At 39.1% G+C, this 20155-nt stretch overlaps 1 protein-coding gene across 1 annotated transcript in view; it reads left to right on the top strand.

The window, feature by feature from the left end:
* The window catches only part of LOC124789771 (F-actin-uncapping protein LRRC16A), a 524837-nt gene that overhangs the window by 362930 nt on the left and 141752 nt on the right, over positions 1–20155 (top strand). Inside the window, 1 exon segment of the mRNA XM_047257233.1 lies at positions 13115–13231. Coding sequence (XP_047113189.1) covers positions 13115–13231 — 117 coding nt within the window.

The raw sequence follows: 20155 nt of genomic DNA, 5'->3' as shown, positions 1-20155 counted from the left end.
CATAAATTTTGCAAATTGTGTTTATTTTGCCACAAAACAGTACAAACAGGTGATAGTAAAGTAGAAACTATGGAAAGTATATAGACCGTAATCAACTGCTACATGCATAACGTTACACAAAAATGCTCTTTGTTTTTGAACTTGATGGATTTAGACACACATTCCGACAACTGGTTAATATTCTCAGTATTGGGTGTGACCACCCCTGCCAGCAGCACTGGCCTGACAACATTCAGGCATGCTGCAAATAATGTCATGAATCTCATGTTAATGCAGTAATACTCATTCTTTCTGCAGAGCTGCTCGCAAGTCCTGAAGAGTGGTCGGTGGAAACTATCGTGATGCTACCCGTGTTTCTAGTGCATCCCAAAATTGTTCTATGGCATTCAAATTGAGAGTGTGAGGAGGCAATGGCATGCATGCAAATTCTTCCATTTCCAAGAATATATCAACTACCTGTACTGTGTGATACCGAGCATTATCGTCCATCAGTGCGAAGTCTGGGCCCACGGCACCTCACAGCAACCCCACGTGAGGTCCAGAAATCTTGTCGCGGTACCTGACAGCAGTTAAAATGTGTCAGTTCAACTGTATAAGTGATGAAGAGGTGTTCAAGTGGTCAGCATAATCCCTGCAACCATCATTAGGGACCCTCCTCAATATTGGTCCTTTTCCACATTATCGGGTCCTGAAATTGTGTTCCACTTTCCCTCCAGATGTAAATCCATCGAGATTCACTCTCCAGACCAAATCGGGACTTATCTGTGAAAAGAACCGTCCAGGTGGTATGTTGACGGTTCCACTCTAAACATCCCCTTCTTTAAAGACGCATCAAAGATACACATACAACATGTCTCTGGCAATAAAAGCCACTGTGCACAACCCTTCTGTAACTGTTTGCCTCGATACAACGTGTCCGGTGCATGCTAAAACATCAGATGCCAGTTGCCGTGCAGTACTAAGGCAGTACTGTCGACTCCTTACAGGCAAATAACACTCCTCTCTTTCTGATGTCACGTGTGGTCGGCCCGGCTCTGATCTTCAGTATACAGTTCCAATCTCTATGAACTGTCGTCGCACTTGAAAAACAACTGAACAATTCACATTAAGCCATCAGGCCACATCAGTTTTTGTCTGTCCTGCTTCCATTCTATGTATGTCCCTCTATTGCAGAGAGTCTGGTTGGCATCATCACTGTGTCGTACAGCACCGTCTGTGACAGTGTACACAGTGATCGAGGATTTGGGCTACCTGGCAAACACTGCCTCGTTTGATAGATCCCCTGACATCATCGTTGGTGGGGTTGTTCGTTAACCGGAATGCTATCTTTCGTGCAGAACACGATCGAACAGATATCTGTTTAGAGTTTGCATGATTATATCATGAATTAGACACAGGACAGGGAAGTAGTGGTTTGTTGCTTTAATTTTGGACACCAGCGTATTTTCTACACAACATGTACAGGATGAAGGAATAAACTACTACAATTAATATTGCTAAAATATGCTTTCTGTTAGAACACAGTGTGTCATTCCCAGAGGCAAGAGGAAGTATTCCATGATGAAGTGCATTAATCTATTCATCAACAAAACCTTAATTGGTTGTTTTCAAATTCCTGGTTTACTGATGTGTAGTTGGTGTTAAAACATGACCTCTCATGTGAGGAATGTGCAGAGACTAAAAATAATTCAAACTAAATGGAGAGGGGGGGGGGGGCGGGGGGAGAGAGACAATGTTACGAAAATAAGAAGTCACAGATAGGCACAGTAAAAAGACTAGCAACAATTAAGCTTTCAGCCAAAAGGCCTTCTTCCAAATTAGACTATGTACACACACACACACACACACACACACACACACACACAAATGTGCGTGCAAACACATCTCACATACGTGGCCACTGCCTCTGACTGCCTGGATTTTCCATTGCTAAACTGAAAGAAAAGTTAATTTATCATAATTGTTGTTACTGCTGTTTCATGTTTTGTCTGCATGTAATATCATAATCCATCAGATCTCAGTTACAGCACTTTGGTGCTTTAAAACTGAATTTAGAAAGTATGTGTCAATTTTCCTGTTCATTGTGAAAATGTGCATAAATAAAATTCACCAACATAGTATTATTATTTAAAGTGGTAAGTAATAATGTTAGTAGTAGTGGACAATATATAGCTACTGATGTAATTCTTTAAAAAGACTGAATATAAAAAAATTTAAAGAAAGGAGTTTGTGTATGTGGAGGAATGTGCAGAGACTAAAAATAAGGAAGGTTTCAGTTGGTTATGTAAAGGTGAGACAGAGATTCGGGAATCAGATTTCAAAGTGTAAGACTTTTGCAGAGGCAGGTGTGGGCTCTGACCATAATTTATCTGTTATGAACTATTGATTAAAAGTGATGAATTTGCGTAAAGGTAGGAAATTAAGGAGATGGGACCTGGAAAAGTTGGAAGAACCAGAGTTTCAAAGGAAGCATTAGGCAACAATTGACTGAAACAATGCAAAGTAATACGGAAGAAGATGACTGGATAGCTTTGAGAAATGAAATAGTGAAAGCAGCAGTGGACCAAATAGGAAAAAGACAAGGCCTAGTAGAATTCCTTGGGTATCATAGAAGATACTGAATTCAATTGATGAAAAGAAGAAATACAAAAATGAAGCAGGCCAAATGGAGTAGAAACGTCTAAAAAATTATATTGGACGGAAGTGCAAAATGTCCGAGCAGGAGTGGCTACAGGACAAATATAAGGATTCAGAAGCATATATTGCCAGGTTAAAGATACATACCACCAACAAGAAAATTAAAGAAGCCTTTGGAGAGAAGAGAAATAGCTGTATTAGTATCAAGAACTCAGATGGAAAACTAGTCCTAAAAAAGAAGGGAAAACTGAAAGGTGGAAGGAGTATATAGAGGGTCTGTACAATGGAAGGGAACATGAAAGCAATATTACAGAAATGGAAGAGGATATAGATGAAAATTAGATGGAAGATACAATACTGCAAGAAGAATTTGTAGAACAGTGAAAGACCTAAGTTGAAACAAAGCCCACAGAGAAGGCAAGATTCCATCAGAACTGATATCCTTGGGAGAGTCCGCCATGACTTAACTATCCCACAGGTCAAGGTAGCACAGATCAAGGTAGGACACTGGACTCGCATTTAGGATGATGACATTTGAAATCTATGTCCGGCCATCCTGAGTTAAGTTTTCTGTGATTTCCCGATATTGCTTAAGGCAAATGCTGAGATAATTCCTTTGAAAGGGCACAGCTGCTTTAATGACCTCATTGTTGATGGGACCTTAGATTAAACTCCTTGATGGGACCTTAGATTAAACTCCTCCTATGGCTAAATTATTCCACTTGATGTATAAGATGGGAAATACCCACAGACTTCAATAAGAATGTATGTAATAATTCCTGTTCAAGGAGGTGCTGACAGCTGTTAATATTCCTGAACTAGCAGTTTAAGTTATGGTTGCAAAATACTGACTCGATTTATTTGTGGAAGAATGAGAAAACTGATGGAAGCTGACTTCTGGGAAGATCAGTTTAGGTTCAGAAGAAATGTGGGAACTTGTGAAGCAATACTGACCATACGACTTCCCTTAGAAGACAGATTAATAAAAGGTGAACCTACATTTAATAGCATTTGTAGATTTGGAGAAAGCTTTTGAAATTGTTACGTGAAACATATTCTATAAATTTCTGAAGACAGCAGGAGTACATACTGGGAGTGAAAGGGTATTTACAACTTATATAGAAACAAGACATTTATAAGAGGCAAAATGCGTGACAAGGAAGCAGTGGTTGAGAAGGGACTGAGACAGGGTTGTAGGCTATCCCCACTGATGGTCTATGTGTACATCGAGAAAGCAGTAAATGAAGCCAAAGAAAACTTTGGATTAGGAATTAAACTTCAGGGAGAACAAATAAAAACTTTGCAGTTTGACGATGATATTCTAATTCTGTCAGAGGCAGCAAAGTACTTGCAAGAGCAGTTGAAAGGAGTTGATAGTGTCTTGAAAGGAGAATATAAGATGAACATTACCAAAAGCAAAGCAAGGGTAATGAAATGTATTTCGGTTTATTTTAGGGAAAGTGTGTTTATCTGTAAAGGAGACTGCATGCGGGACACTAGTGCGACCTATTCTTGAGTCCTGCTGTAGTGTTTCGGATCCACATCAGGTCAGATTAACAAAAGACTTCAAAGGAATTCAAAGACATGCTGCTAGATTTGTTACCAATAGGTTCAAACAACAAACAGATATTACAGAGGTGCTTCAGGTTGTCAAATAGGAATGTTTGGAGGAAAGACGATGTTGTTTTGAAGAACACTACTGAGAAAATGTAGAGAACCAGTAATTGAAGCTGACTGCAGAACAATTCTACTGCCACCAACATACATTTTGCATAAGGATCATGAAGATAAGATAGGAGAAATTAAGGCTTATAGAGGGACATATACATAGTCATTTTCCATCACCCCCTTTGCGAGTGGAACAGGAAAGAAAATGACTAGTAGTGGTACAGGGTTCACTCTGCCATGCATTGTGCGTTGGCTTTCAGAGACGTGCATATGTGATGTAGATGTATACATGGGCCGCTGAAACATTTGCTTCACATCTTGCGTGTAGTTTGCTGTATTGCAATTGCAATAGCTGCAACCACACATACACACAGCAGATAACCACGAAGTATGTTTTGGAAATGTAGGCTACACTCAGCATGTATATAAGCCATATGAGTACAACAAAAACTGTTTTTCCAACACTGGAATAACCAACTATGGAGAAAAGTCTTTTGATGGTATATGAAACTAGGAAATAAATGACACCCAAAATGAATTACAATTTCTCTAAGAAGTCGTTCTGAATTGTTACCATAGTAGCTGCATATAAAATGTACAATTATGTAAACCTAAGCATACCAATGAATACACTGTCCACAATTCAAGAACAAAATAAAGAAAAAGGTGCATATCATACTCAGTTGCAGAACGAGAGAATTAATTGTGTGTACATTTACACATGCCAGTTTCTGATGTCAGTCTTGCATTTCCATCCATTTCTTCTTCTCTGTCATTGAAATTGTTGCCAAATTCGCTGTCATCATCATAAACAGAAATCATTCATTGTTCATTCTCATGTATAATTCTGTCTATAGTCTGTGCTTCTTGAGTAAGCTTACGAACATGGTATCTACATTAGCAAGACCATCACATATCAGCCTTTCAACTTACATTAGTGTAAAATACTTGTTATTATTTCGAACGTAAGCCTTAACATCACTGCAAACCAGTTCAATTTGGTTAAAATGGCAGTGATAAGGCAGCTAATTACCACATGAGCCTGTTCCCTTGCAATTTCATCTACAGCATTTGTAGGTGTTACAGACTTATTCCGTTTTAATATAACACAATGGTAATCTTCATTTTCCATTACAGACACTTTTGGAACACTAAACTGAAGTAGCGAAGTTTTGAACAATCCTGGATGGTCCGTATCCTCTGGTAGTCACAGGTTTCTTAGGACTGAAAAACTATAAGACCTTCAGAAATAAAAGTGTCTGAAGAACCTGCATGAGCCACAACTAATTGGGGGACCCTCTTCCTGTTGGCAGACAACCACTGCTATTCGGAGTATCATCTGCCCAGCATTTATCAACTGCTTCTCCAGCAGAGCTGACCCAGGTTTCATTTAACCATATAATTGAATGTATATCCTTTCCATCAATTTTATGCAAGAAAATATTATGACACACAATGACATGAGTTTGTTTCAGCAACAGTTCTTATGTGTCCAACTTTTTAAAGTGGAAGCCCATACTTTTTAACACCATTTTACGTGATCCCCCCCCCCCTCCCCTCCCCCCCATGAGAAAAGTTCACATTCTTTTAAAGTGATTAGAAACTTCACTACTGTGGGGTCTTCTTGCCTGCTGTAATATCTGTAAATGTGCCAATGAACTGTGTCAGTTTGGAACGAATCGAGATCTGTAACTGGACAAGGCTGCTTTTCTTCTTTCCAGGAGTACTAAAAAATGCACTGTTTTCTGCGCAGGGGCGTTTTCCCACACTGTTTACCTCAGTATCCTGCAAGTCTTGAAGTAGTGCTTCTTTTATTACAGCAGTTCTTCAATCAAAACTCTAGTGTCCTTCATAGCATCCCCCCCGCCATCGGTGGGGAGGCTTGCGTGCCTCAGCGATACAGATAGCTGCACCGTAGGTGCAACCACAATGGAGAGGTATCTGTTGAGGGGCCAGACAAATATGTGGTTACTGAAGTATTTGCAGGGGCAACAGTCTGGATGATTGACTGATCTGGCCTTGTAACACTAACCAAAATGGCCTTGCTGTGCTGGTACTGCAAACGGCTGAAAGCAAGGGGAAACTATAGCTGTAATTTTTCCCGAGGGCATGCAGCTTTACTGTATGGTGCATGGAGAGCTGCATCAAACCAGTCTCAGGACTGAAGACCACAACAACAACAACAACAACAACATCGATTTGGTAACATTCTTTAATAAGCAATAACTGGTATTGAGACAGTAACACGACACACCCATATAGATACAGGTGGTCACACACTAACACAAAAAGTTTACATAAAAGCCGGTAACGTAGTAGCATGGACACCAGAACCGGCTTTTGTTGCTGGTGTTATAATCGGTTCAGAAGCTGCAGTAGCTCGCTTTCTTTGTTTGTTTGTCAGTCGTACTGCCAACTTCAAGGCACTTGTATAGTGACATGAATTGCCATATAAATGTATCTGAATTAAATTGGGAGAGCCTGAGGAAATTTGATTAGAAAATGAGAGACTCAGAAAGTAGAAGCCGAGATTTCATATTTAGGCACTAAAATAATATATGATGACTGAAGTAGATAGTGTATAAAATGCAGAATGACAGTGGCAAAAAAGTGTTTTTGGGGAAGAGAAATTTGTTAACATTGAATATAAATTTAGGCACTAAAATAATATATGATGACTGAAGTAGATAGTGTATAAAATGCAGAATGGCAGTGGCAAAAAAGTGTTTTTGGGGAAGAGAAATTTGTTAACATTGTATATAAATTCAAAGTGTTAGGAAATCTTTACCAAAGGTAGTTATCTGGAGTGTAGCCAGTATGGAAGTGAAATGTGGATGATAAGCAGTTCATACGAGAAGAGAATGGAAGCTTTTGAAATGTGGTGCTACAGAACAGTGATGAAGATTAAATGAGTAGATCACATAAGGAATATGGTGGTGCTGAATAGAGCTGGGTAGTGTAGAAATTTGTTGGTTGATAGAATACACTCTGAGACTCAAGGGATCACCAGGTTAGTATGGGAAGGAAGTGTGGAGGGCAAGACTCGTAAACAAGCCAAGAGATGAATGTAGTAAGCAGCTGCAAATGGATGTAGGTTGCAGTAACTCTTCAGAGATGAAGAGGCTCGAACAGGATGGAGAAATGCAGATAGCTGCACCAAACCAGTCTTCAGACTCAAGACCACAACAAAAAACAACAACAGTAAATTAACTTCCAAGAAATTTCGAGAACAGTATTGAGAATTGTCAAAATAGTTCACAATACAAAATCCTCAAGATGATTGGGTTATTGGAAATATTACTGCCGGGAATGTTAATGGAAAGTCGCATAATGAAGTAGTTGCAAACGAATTTGTTGCTCATTGACAGCAAGGTCACAATTTTCTGCACTGCAATGTGTAAGGGGACGAGACTTCGATAACACATCACACATACAAGATAAGAAGTGAAAATTGGGTGCATAAAACTTTTTGTCAGCAAAAAGATGACAAATAATGTGAAAATGGCAGTTTTTGGTGACGCGACACGAAAAAGCAGTTTTTACGAAATGTTGAAAAATTTGGCATTTTCTTCATTTCCTGTAAATTGTTGTGAATTTGTAGGCAGCAGTTTACCAGTGTTGTTCACAGATAGTAATTTAATATTGGTATTGTATCTTGACTTCTGTAGGTTGACATTTGCTTATAAAATTAAAATGAGCATTCATTTCCCACCTACAGAATGGGTGCACTACATTTAATTTTGCCAAAAAAGTCATGTTTGTCAAGTGTCCCGTTTCATGATAGTTTATCTCAATAAATTGTGCCAGAAATTATGCATTTGAAGAGACAGTTAATGAGGTGCATCAGTTGAACTTCGTATTCTCATAGTATGCAAGTGCGATAGCAAAAACCACTAAATATGGAACTCTAGTTTTGCAAACATGTAACTCGACGTGACTCCCACTCGGTTTTCTTTTATCAGATAATGAGATATCAGATAATCAGACCACGAAATAGTAAAAATAAAAATTAGTTAAGACTGAAGCATACATTCTCATTGTTCTGTTATACCGTCAGAAACTGTTTTGTGATGTCACATGTCCTGTGTTGTGACTGGCTGATAGAACCAAGCCGAGCAGATGCCGTGCCTATTTACATATTTGCGAAGCTAAAGTACTGCATTTTGGTGGTTTTCATAGTTACAACACATACTACGCATGTGTTGTTGTGATCTTCATCCTGAAGAATGATTTGATGCAGCTCCCCATGCTAGTATATCGTCTACAAGCCTCTTCATATATGAATAACCACAACTAACTACCATTTTAACATGCTTAGTGCCTTTACGATTTCTTCTGTTCCAGATTGACTATTCCTTGATCCATCAGGTTGTGCCATGTCAATTGATTCCTTCTCTTAGCCAAGTTGTGCCACATATTTGAAAGTCTAGATTGGAGTATTAACAAGTATGAAAAGGATAAATAGATACACACCATAAAGATGACACTTTGAGTTGCAGACAGGCACAACAGAGAGACTGTTACTCACAGAGCTTTTGGCCAAATCATTTTTCAGAAAAAAACTCACACACAACACACACACACACACACACACACACACACACACACACACACACACACGCACACGCACACGCGCGCGCACACACGAGACTAGGCACACATCATGCACACATGACCGCTATCTCTGGGCGCTGTGGTGAGAACACATTCTGGCATCTGTGGCCGGGAATAGTGATCATATGTGCATGTGGTGTGTCTGCTTGTGGAAATGTGTCTGTGTTTCCATATCTGAAGAAGGCCTTAGGTAAAAATTCAATCTGTGACAGTCTTATTGTTTTACCTGTCTGCAGCTCAGCTTGTTGTCTTTACTGTGAGTAGCAGTCTACCGTTTTCATAATAGTCTCCTCAATTCTATTCAGTAGCTCTTTGTTTTTTATACAATTTACCCATATAATCTTCAGAATTTTTCTGTTCTCTTCTTGCTCTCTAAATATGCAGATTATATAAACATAGGTTTGCCTTCCTTCACTCTGTCTTTTAGGGTAAGCTGTAGGGTCATATTTTGCGTCGTGTGTACCTACACTTCTTGGAAACCCAGGCTTATCTTCCCTGAGATTGCCTTCTACTAGTTTTTCTATTTAGTTGTAAATAATTTGTGCTAATATTTTGCAGTCATGATCTATTAAACTGATAGTTTGACAGTATTCACATCTGTCAGCACCTGTCTTCTTTATAACTGGAATTGTTACATTCTCCTTTCAGTCTCAGGCTATTTTGCGTGTGTCATTTATTTTGCACAGTAGCTGGAATAGTTTTATCATGATTGATTTTCCCAAGGATGTCAATAATTTCGAAGAAACGTCGTTTACTCCTGTCTTTGCCTATCTTGACCACCCTAAATAACTGTTTGTCCAGATGCAAATTACAAAATGTTTCAAGAAAATGTTTTTTAGCCATCAGGGGGACATCAATCATCATGATTGCCTTCATCGTAGCTTTGTTTTTTATAAAGATACGAACAGTGGTATGACTTTTTTAAATGGCACCCGGTAGTTTTTATTCAGTAATTCATTTCCTCTCCTAAAGAATTATTCAAAAACGTATCACAGTGTACTATTCACATTAATAATTACATAAAACAGCATTGATGTTGACACTCCCTGCGCTTAGTGCACGTACTCAGGGTAACAGAATACATCCACATGCTGATGTTGGCAGAGGACAAATGTAAACATTAGTAGAGTGCACACCTGTCAGTCCATCAACCATTGCCAGTTGAAGAGTTCTGTGAGTAGAATGTACACCAATGAAGAGAAGGTAGAAATGCTACTCATCTATGGGGAATGTAAGTTAGAAGAACAGTAATTGAAATGCTGTTTTCGTATGTATGGATACATTTAGTACAGTAGTTTAGTCCTTTTAAATTCTGTTGTCCAGAGAAGGCATACAGTAGAGGCTGTCCTTCCCACAAACTGTGTCAACATAACGTTTCTTTCATTGTTGTTGTTGAAGGTAGGCAAAATGCTATGCAGGCAGCGGAACTGTACAGAGAGCGATACCCTGACAAGAACCCACCTTCCCGATGGATGTTTTCTCGTCTTGTTGCGACGCTTCAGCAAACGGGAAGTTTCAACCCACGACAACGCAATCGTTGTAGCACTCACAGAGACGAATCTGCCGAAGTTACTGTTCTCGCTTCTGTTTCTACGAATCCGCATGTGAGCACACGACAGCTCGAACACGAGATTGGCATTCCTAAAACCAGCGTACATCGTATTCTTACAAGTCATCGGTTCCATCCTTACCGTGTACACCTTCATCAGGAATTGTACGGCAATGATTTCCAGAATCATTACAGTTCTGTCAGTGGCCCACAGCAGCAAATCCTCGCCAACACAAACTTCTTCTCCAATGTTCTATTTACTAACGAATGTTCCTTCTCAAACAAAGGACAGGTAAATACAAGGGACGACCCACAATGGCTTATACAGGTGGAACTTCAGCGGCAGTAGAGAGTTAACGTCTGGTGTGGGAGTCTCGGTACTACAATTATTGGCCCATATTTCATCAGTGGTAGTTTAAACGGCATAGTGTATGCCAACTTCCTCATACAAATTCTTCCTTCTCTTCTGGATGAAGTGCTTCTAAGAACCAGAATGCTTATGTGGTATCAACATGATGGATGTCCAACACACAATGCCTTGCGTGCATGTTGTGTTCTGAACCGAAGGTATCTTGCCAGATGGATTGGTCCAGGAGGAACAGTTACTTGGCCTGCTAGGTCTCCTGATTTAAATCCTCTGTACTTTATTATTTGGGGATGCATTAAAGACCTTGTCTATAGTGACATTCCAACAACTCCAGAGGACATGCGGGAACATATTGTGTTTGCTTGTAGTTCTCTTCAGTAGGCGACACTGGAAGCAGTAAATAATTCTATCATTCAACGAGTGCACCAGTGTATTGGTGTCCAGGGCCACCAACTTGAGCACCTTCGAATGTTCTACTCCTGGGCAATGGTACTGGAGAGTCAAAGTCAATTTTGTGTTATGTTTTTACTTGGTTTTCATTTGTTTTCTGACAAATCCAACAAGTGGATGAGTTTGTGATCCCGGGCGCAAAGTCAATGTTGTGTTATGTAATTAATAATGTCGTGTTTCAGTGAATGGTACACTGTAATAGATACATTCTGGAATAGGTCTTTAGGAGAGGAAATGAATTACCAAATAAAAAATACGAGGTACCATTTAAAAACGTCATAGTGCTGCTCGTTTCTTTGTGAAAAACAAAGCTACAACGAAAGCAATAGTATTGATCGATGTCCGCCTGGCGGCTAAAGAACATTTGCTCAAAACATTTTGTATTTTGCATCTGGACAAACAGTTATTTCAGGTGGTCAAGATAAATGGGACACCCTGTATATTACTTCCACTTTTTAGCTTTCCCGTCTTTTTTCCTAGTACTGGCTTGCCATATAGCTCTCAATATTCATACAGCTGCTCGTCTTTTCTCCAAAGGTCAAGTTAATTTTCTTATAGGTAGCATCTATTTTTCCCCCCTAGCTATGCATGCTTCTGCAGCCTTGCATTTGTTCTCTAACCATTCCTGATAAGCCGCTTTTCACTTTCTGTTAATCACATTTTCAGAGATCAGCATTTTCTTTAACTTGTTTAATTTACTGTTTTTTTAGTTCTGTTATCTAAGTTCAATGTGTTGAGTGTTCTCTGAGGGTTTGTGCAGGCCTGTGCTCTGTGCTGCTTCAAGTGTCATACCTCAATAGCTAGAGTTCATCTGTTTTTGTATTATTTTTACCATTTCAGTTAATCACCACCTAAAGTTATGCATGAAACTTGACAATCTCTGGTTCTTTCAATTTATTCAGGTCTTATTTCCTTAAGTTCCTATCTTTGTACTATTTGATGTTTTAATCTGCCCTTCATAACCAGTAAATTATCATCAGAGTCCCCTTCTTACCCTGGAAGTTATTTACAGTTTAAAATCTGGCTTTGAAACCTCCTCCTTACCCGCGCCTCCGCCTTCTTTCGTTATGTATAAACCAAATTTTGGCAAGAATTCTAGTCCTCTATTACAGTTAAATCCTCTCTCTGCTCTCTTCTCTCTCTCTCTCTCTCTCTCTCTCTCTCTCTCTCTCTCTCTCTCTCTCTCTCTCTCTCACACACACACACACACACACACAATTACAGATATAACATAATAATAACAGGTGAAATTATTATAGAAAAAAAATAATAAAAATCTCTGCAGATATTCACATTTATGTTTCTGTTCATCATATCAATGAAAGACCTCCACAGTACTCTGAGACGTGTTCCAAAATAGTGACTTGCTTTGATCACCGTGGGCAACATTATCATCTTAATAGATTCTAGATGCCATCATTGCTGACTTCAGTGTTTATAAAGTGGCTGTGATGTTGTATGTGATATAACATGCCAGGAAAGGTGTCTGTTATCACTGTAGGTATTTTTACTTTTACATTTGTATTTTTGTTAATCTTTGCAATTGAAGACCCTACAATACCCTGAGCCAAGTACTAAAATTGTGTTTTGGTGTGTCCTCTGTTAGTAGACAATGCCACAGGATATGCTAAAAGATATACACACAACATATACATGTCATATTAGTGCACAGAAATACTACTGGTGATGGATTTTTAAACTTCTGAAACGTATAGTGGCAAGAAATGGTCACTGTTAACAGTAAACTTGCAGTTTCAATGATGTCATATCCTTGCAGTGAAATCCTTTTTGATATTTATCTATTTTGCTAATCACAAAAATGATTGCAGCTTCTGACAAGACTACAAGAAGCTGTGCAGTGCAAAGAAGAAACCGGAAACCCGATTGACGTCAAGCTGCGTGAAGTCTCGGATGAACTGCATGCGGTCATTGTTGAGTACCTGCAGGTGAGGGATATAAGAATAATCTCTAGTGTTTGATATGAAGACTCAATTTATCTGTTCAGAAAGTGGAATGTACACTGTATGAGTGCTGGTGCCTTTGGCACATCAGTTATTTAAGACAACAATTATCTGTTTTGTCCATTGCACTTCTTTATCACAAATGCAGGTCACTGTGGATCAGTCATTCCGATGCCTGAATGGTGATGTAGTGGTGTCTTGTAAAGCATCCCTGAAGGATGTATCAGAGCCAGGTGGACCATTGTTTGCTCTTCAGTTCCACATTGGTCACATCAGGAGCATTCTGAAGCTCATCATAGATTTGTCGCAGATACCACAGTTGTGCAAATTCCGTTGATGTTGCACCACTATCTTATGGGAGGAGAAAATTGTGGTACCTTCAAAGTTGGATCTGCCACAATATGGGGATTTTTGACATTACGATCTTGCAAAAGTGATTCCAGTGACGTTGAAGTCAGGGAGTTGATTGATGACTGCCCTATTTTGACATTGGTATCAGTTGCTGCCATTTTAAGGAATTCTACAACGTGCTTTGGGGAGGTGCAATATTACACAGTAATAGAGTTGTTATGTCCACAGCTCGTGGCCTCGCGATAGCGTTCTAGCTTCCTGAGCATGGGGTCCTGGGTTCGATTCCTTGCGGGGTCAGAGATTTTCACCTGCCTCGAGATTACTGGGTGTTGTTGTGTCTTCTTCATCATCATCATTCATCCCCATTACGGTCGGAGGAAAGCAATGGCAAACCACCTCCACTAGGACCTTGCCTAGTGCAGCAGTACGGGTTTCCCACATCGTCTCCTATGCTCCGTCAAGGAGTATGGGACTTCATCAACAGAGTTGTTACAATAATTCCAGTTATGATTCACAGTGTCTGTTTTATCAGTATGTTGACAAGATTGATATGGCAGCTATTGATCCGGACAGGACCATAGTATTCTGTGGTTGGGCCGAATTTTATGACGAAGGAATTTCCAAGCTTGTCCATCGCTACGATAAGTGCCTTAATTTAAATGGCAACTATGTAGAAAAGTAGTATTTAAGTGTGGCTTTCATCTGTATGTAATAAAAAATATTTTCAGTACTTTATTTATTTTTAATTCCAAAACGTGATGTACTTTGTGGATAGCCCTCGTATTCACACCTGACTTACCAGCTACCAGCACATGTCTGTGGTGCAACTTTATAATACCTCTTCTTTTGAATTATTGTTGAACTGACATCTCTTTAAACAGAAGCAAAACATAATAAATAATATCTAATTATGAGATCAATTAAGTCACAAATTATCCTTACGTGGAGGGTAATAATTAATGCAGTCTACTCTTCATTTGACATATAGCATACATATTATATTTACTACTTTCTCATTTTTCATGAATTAATGTTTGCAAGTACTCTCCCCCATATTTAATTTTTTGTGTCTTTAGTATTCCGTTTGTGATTTTTTTAACAGCAGCTTCAGTCTCGTCTGGTTTTCCCTTGGTAACTTCAAGCTGTGCATTTCCTGAATTTTCCCTAGGTGAAATGAAATTTAATTGTTTAAATTTACTTTTTTCAGGCTTCGGTCATAGGACAGTGAAACCATTGTCGTCTCCCCCCCCCCCCCCCCCCCCCCCCCAAATCTGCCTCCATCTGTATTATATAGATATAAAGCAGTAAAGGTATCAGCTCCCCTTGTAGTTGAAATGTTACACAGTCAATAGGCCCATGAAAAATACTTTCAGATAATGTCCTGCTTTCGAGATAACTAATACAAAACCTCCCCCTCCCCCCTCTCCCTTTTAGTTGAAAGAAGTGAATTAGGTGCAACACGAACCACATCCGTTATAAACATGTATGATACAAAAGGAGGAGCTAGTTAAACAGTGTATTATCTTGATGAAACGTAGCTGAATCAGAATCACTCCAGGAAAACCTGCTAGAAAAGTAATAATTGGACTGGCTGTTATAAAGTTCCCATAGGAATATGTTCTCCGAAAATTATTCTGCATGCTGGCTCTTCTTTTGAGAGTAAACTTGTATTTAATTGTAAGAAAAACAGCAGTGACTACCATTCAGAAATAAATGCTGTTGGTTTCAGGAAGTGGTTCACTGAATAATTCTTGCCATATCTCGCTTCAAAGCCGGTCATGTAATATATGATGCCAGTTATCATTCAGTTGTTACAGAGGAAACACCAACTGCTCTGGCTTAAAAGCAAAAATATTCTGCACAGGTCATTAATTAATATTCCTGTAGCTCATTAATTTATTCAAGTTGCACAACAGAATGCACAAAGTTGATTTTCTAGCACATGAATGTGGTCACATAATTTTGTGGTTATCTGCATATCGCTGTCAGTATAATCAGATGGAATTAATTTAGGCAGAGGTTAAATGCTGTGTGGAAGAAAAGAAAATTATTCGAGATAACAGATGCTGAATCACTTGTGCATGAAGCAGTGGACAACATTCCCCCTTTGGTATTGGCTCACTGTGCAGGGCAGCCTGAAATGCTTCAGAAAGAAGACTTTTACAGGGAGGTGAAGATCGATATAAGTCTCGACACTGTGATTGTAAATATACAATGAGTTGATTCGGACACACACAGATAGCAGTGACAGTGGTATTACAATGTAGAACAAAGTTAAGTAATAATATTTCTTGGTTTAAATATTCCTGGTATAAAAATGTGTTTGTCAACATATCAACTGCATACATAGTATGTGAGAACTCCCTAGACTTTATTGATTAGGAATTTGCATCCTATGAAGTATGCAGAGTTTAATGTTCATCGTATTACCCAAGGGGAAGTGAAGGTTTTCCTACAATGTTGTATGCTCTAATAACTCACAAGAATTGAGCCAAATAAATTTGCCAAAAACTTTGATGTTTCAACAAGTAAATCCCTGTCATTTTCAAGGTAATTATTGGAAAATGCCTTAAAATGATAAGGAGGGCTACCTGTGGTTTTCAGCAATATTAGTCAGTATTCTCTCGAATTATTTGCAGAAGGTAGTTAATTGTTTGCGTGTTCAGTGGATCACAAATGCGATTTCTCACTACAATGTTGAAAAAGAGAGTAAACTCATGGTGCCCATTGGCAGCGAAAAATAGGACTACTTACTGACCATTTTTATGATAGTCTTTTTTTGTTTGTCTTTGTTACCAGTAATTCTTTTTATGCTCAGTGGTTTACACATAACTACAGTCAAACACACTCACATATGTGCACTATACACATTTTAAAAAAATTCGATGGATTAGAAGCAGTTGTCGAGCAACTGTAAGTTAATTTTGTTGTGTATTACATTTTTACTTATAATACAGTCCAAATCACAATAAATTACAGTTATTGGGAGAAGTTTCAATAACCTTGTCATTAGAGAATTGTCATGTTAGAAAATTGTACTGGACATCTTCACAAAGGTGTGTCAGCAGTTCGTGCCTGCCGACACCATGCTGACTAAAACTGTGGAATGAATGACACAATATCATCAAAATGTGAAGTCAGATTTCTCTCATGCAGATATTTGATCGAAGCTAGTTTAAAAATTTGTTATTCCCCTGATATATTTGAATATGTAATATGATGTACCATCAGCAAATGAACCTGATTGATGTCCATAGCAGCATGGTTTGAGAACACAGACTTCGTTTGCCTGCTCTCTGCTGCTACATATGGGCAAAACTCATTCCTTCCACACTTCCCTATCATTCAGCCCCTATGTGCTGATAATATATGCATTGAGTCACTGGTAGATTTTGAAAGCACCCTCTTTTGAGCTAGATTAAACATATAAAGTGGGTACGCATGCGGCCCCTGAAAGTGTGTATGCATGCGCACCCCCCCCCCCCCTCCCCACACACACACACACACACACACACACACACACACACACACACACACACACAAATCCTTGTTCCATAGATCACACACACACAAATCCTTGTTCCATAGATCACACACACACAAATCCTTGTTCCATAGATCATAAATATGACATTTTGTAATGATGTGGAGCGTGTCACTTTAACATAAGTTTTCTTTACACAAAATAATTAATTTTTTACAGTTACTACTTCATATCTAAGAATTCATCTGGTGAGTAGAAGGAGCTGTCATTCAGAAATTCTTTTAATTTGCTTTTAAATGTTGGTTGGCTATTTGTCAGATTTTTAACACTATTTGGCAAATGACCAAAGATTTTTGTGGCAGCATAATTCACCCCTTTCTCTGCCAAAGTGAGATTTAATCCAGAATAGTGAATATCATCCTTTCTTTTAGAGTTGTAGCTGTGCACTTTGCTGTTATTTTTGAATTGGATGGGTTATTGATGACAAATTTCATAAGTGAATATAAGTATTGCGAAGGTACTGTGAATATCCCGAATTCCTTAAATAAATGTCTGCTATGTGATCTTGGGTGGGCTCCAGCTATTATTCTGATTATACACTTTTGTGCAATGAATACTTTGTCTCTTAGTGATGAATTGCCCCAAAATATGATGCCATATAAAAGCAGTCAATGAAAATAGGCATAGTAGGATAATTTACTGATACTTTTATCACTAAAATTTGCAATAAGCCTAATAGCGTAAGTAGCTGAACCTAACCATTTCAGCAGATCATCGATGTGTTTCTTCCAATTCAGTTTCTCATCAATGAACACACCCAGAAATTTTGAGTATTCTTCCGTAGCAACAGACTTCTATTCATAGTCTCAACACACACACACACACACACACACACACACACACACACACACACCTACCTCTCTAGTACAGTCATATTGTGCTGGCTGAATACAGAATGTCTGTTGTTTGGATGGTAGACTCTGGTGAATGGTTGTGTCATATGTAGTGGGAAAGGGGAGAAAAGATGTGGGTAGTAGGAGGAAGGGATGGTTGGAGAAGGGTATCTGATGGGTGTAAGGGGGCAGCAGGCAGTCAGATCGAAATGTGGGATAGAGAATTAGCAGATGTGTGGGATAGGAATGCAACACACAGCCACTGGAACTGGTGGGCAATGATAGTGGTGTGAGGGATTGAGTTGGGAGGCGTGACAAGAGTAGAGGAAGAGTCATGACTATGGTGAACCCCTTATGGCACCCTCCTATGCTGGTCTCTTTATGGACCATTCAGAGGAAACCTTTGTAGTCTCCCAAAATCCAAAGCCCTTGTCTGATTCAAGTTTTTAAATGTCATCTTTGTTATCTGGATCCAGAGCCAACACCCTATACTCATTTCTCTACAGCATCAGTGCTTTCTCTTCTGCTTGATACATTTGGTTCTTCTCTGTTCACCATGCCCCCTTCCTGTACATTGCTCTTCACCTCTATGGTGGCTCCATCAGTACTTTTGTCCATACGAGCCCACTAAAGATTTATGGTACTATGATTTTGACAGCTATCATTCCTTCTACATCAAAAATTCTCTCTCATATATTCTGGCTATCTGTGGGTGGCACATCGACAGTGATGAGAATTTCTTTTGCTGAATTTATTTCCATGACTTTCACAGTTGGGCACTGTCCCACAAACAGTCTGTAAACAGATTTCACATGCATAGCCTCACACAGCTCTAATACTCCCACCATCCCCAAGAACCAGCTGCGAAAGAGAACCACTCCCTCCTCTTTATCACCCAATATCGTGCCAAACTAGAACAACTGAACATTACCTTTCACCAGGGCTTACAATATCTATTGTCATTTGTGAGGTGAGGGACGTCCTACACTCAATCCTTCCCAACGTTCCTAAAGTGGTATTTACCACCCACCCACCCACCCTACCTGCACAACATCCTAGTCCATTCCTTGCCACACATACAGTCCATACTTCTTGTCACATGTGAAAGTCCCAGGTACAAGGCCTGTTCGATTCACCAACACAGCACGTCATACTCCAGTCCCGTCACAGGCAGGGCCACTTGTGAAGGCAGCCGTATTTTATACCAGTTCTGATGCAATTTCTGCACAGCATTTTAGCGAGCATTTCCATCAACCGTCAACCCAAATGAATGAACACAACCAAGCTGTGGCCAAGACCAGAGTTGACCGCCCAGTGGCAGAATGCACTGCTGAGTGCAACGTGCTGGATTTTAATGGCTGCTTCATAACCCACACCAGATTTTCTGAACTATGTAGATGGGACTGATCCTAGCAACACATCCTTTGTTCCCTTAATCCTCCTGGTTTCGACCTCCACTAACCCACTGCACCCACACCCTCCATTGGCTTTTGTGCAGTTTTGAAGATTTATAATGGCTGTTGAACGACAAAGCTAAACTCTATTTTATTACACTCGAGACATGAATTATAAAATGCCTTCAGTCACAACTTTTCGGGTTTTATTCAGTACGTGATGCATTTCGGACACTGTGGATCTATTATTAGGTGTAATTTGTCTTAGTACATGCTTTATTTTTTCTCTTGAATGAGGTGAAATGCATATTCTTGGAATTTTGTATGTAGTGGAAAAGATGAACAGTGTAAACTTACCAAATAATCCAAGAAAAGTGTTTTTAACATTTTAGCACGAACATACATTTTTTTTCTCCATCGTTTGCTGGTGCTGGTGCTAAAAATAAAACGTTAAAAACGCTTTTCTTGGATTACATGGTAAGTTTACACTGTTCATCTTTTCCACTATATCACATATATTTTTTGTGCTTGAATTACGAAATTTGTAACCTAACATCAAACCTTTTCGTGGCAGGAATTGCATTTCCCCTCATTCGAGAGAAAAAATAAAGCATGTATTAAGACTAATTACAGCTGATCATGAACCGACAGAGTCTGAAATGCATTGTTTACTGAATAAAACACGAAAAGTTGTGACTGAAGGGGATAAAATTAAATTCTGTTTTATTAGAACTTTTATGTTGTATCTTTGTTACCTTTGACTTTGACTTTGATACTTCCAGCCAGT

The sequence above is a fragment of the Schistocerca piceifrons genome, chromosome 3, assembly GCF_021461385.2.
Source record: "Schistocerca piceifrons isolate TAMUIC-IGC-003096 chromosome 3, iqSchPice1.1, whole genome shotgun sequence".
Classification (NCBI taxonomy): Eukaryota; Metazoa; Arthropoda; class Insecta; order Orthoptera; family Acrididae; genus Schistocerca; species Schistocerca piceifrons.
This window is presented reverse-complemented; position numbering and strand designations above follow the sequence as displayed.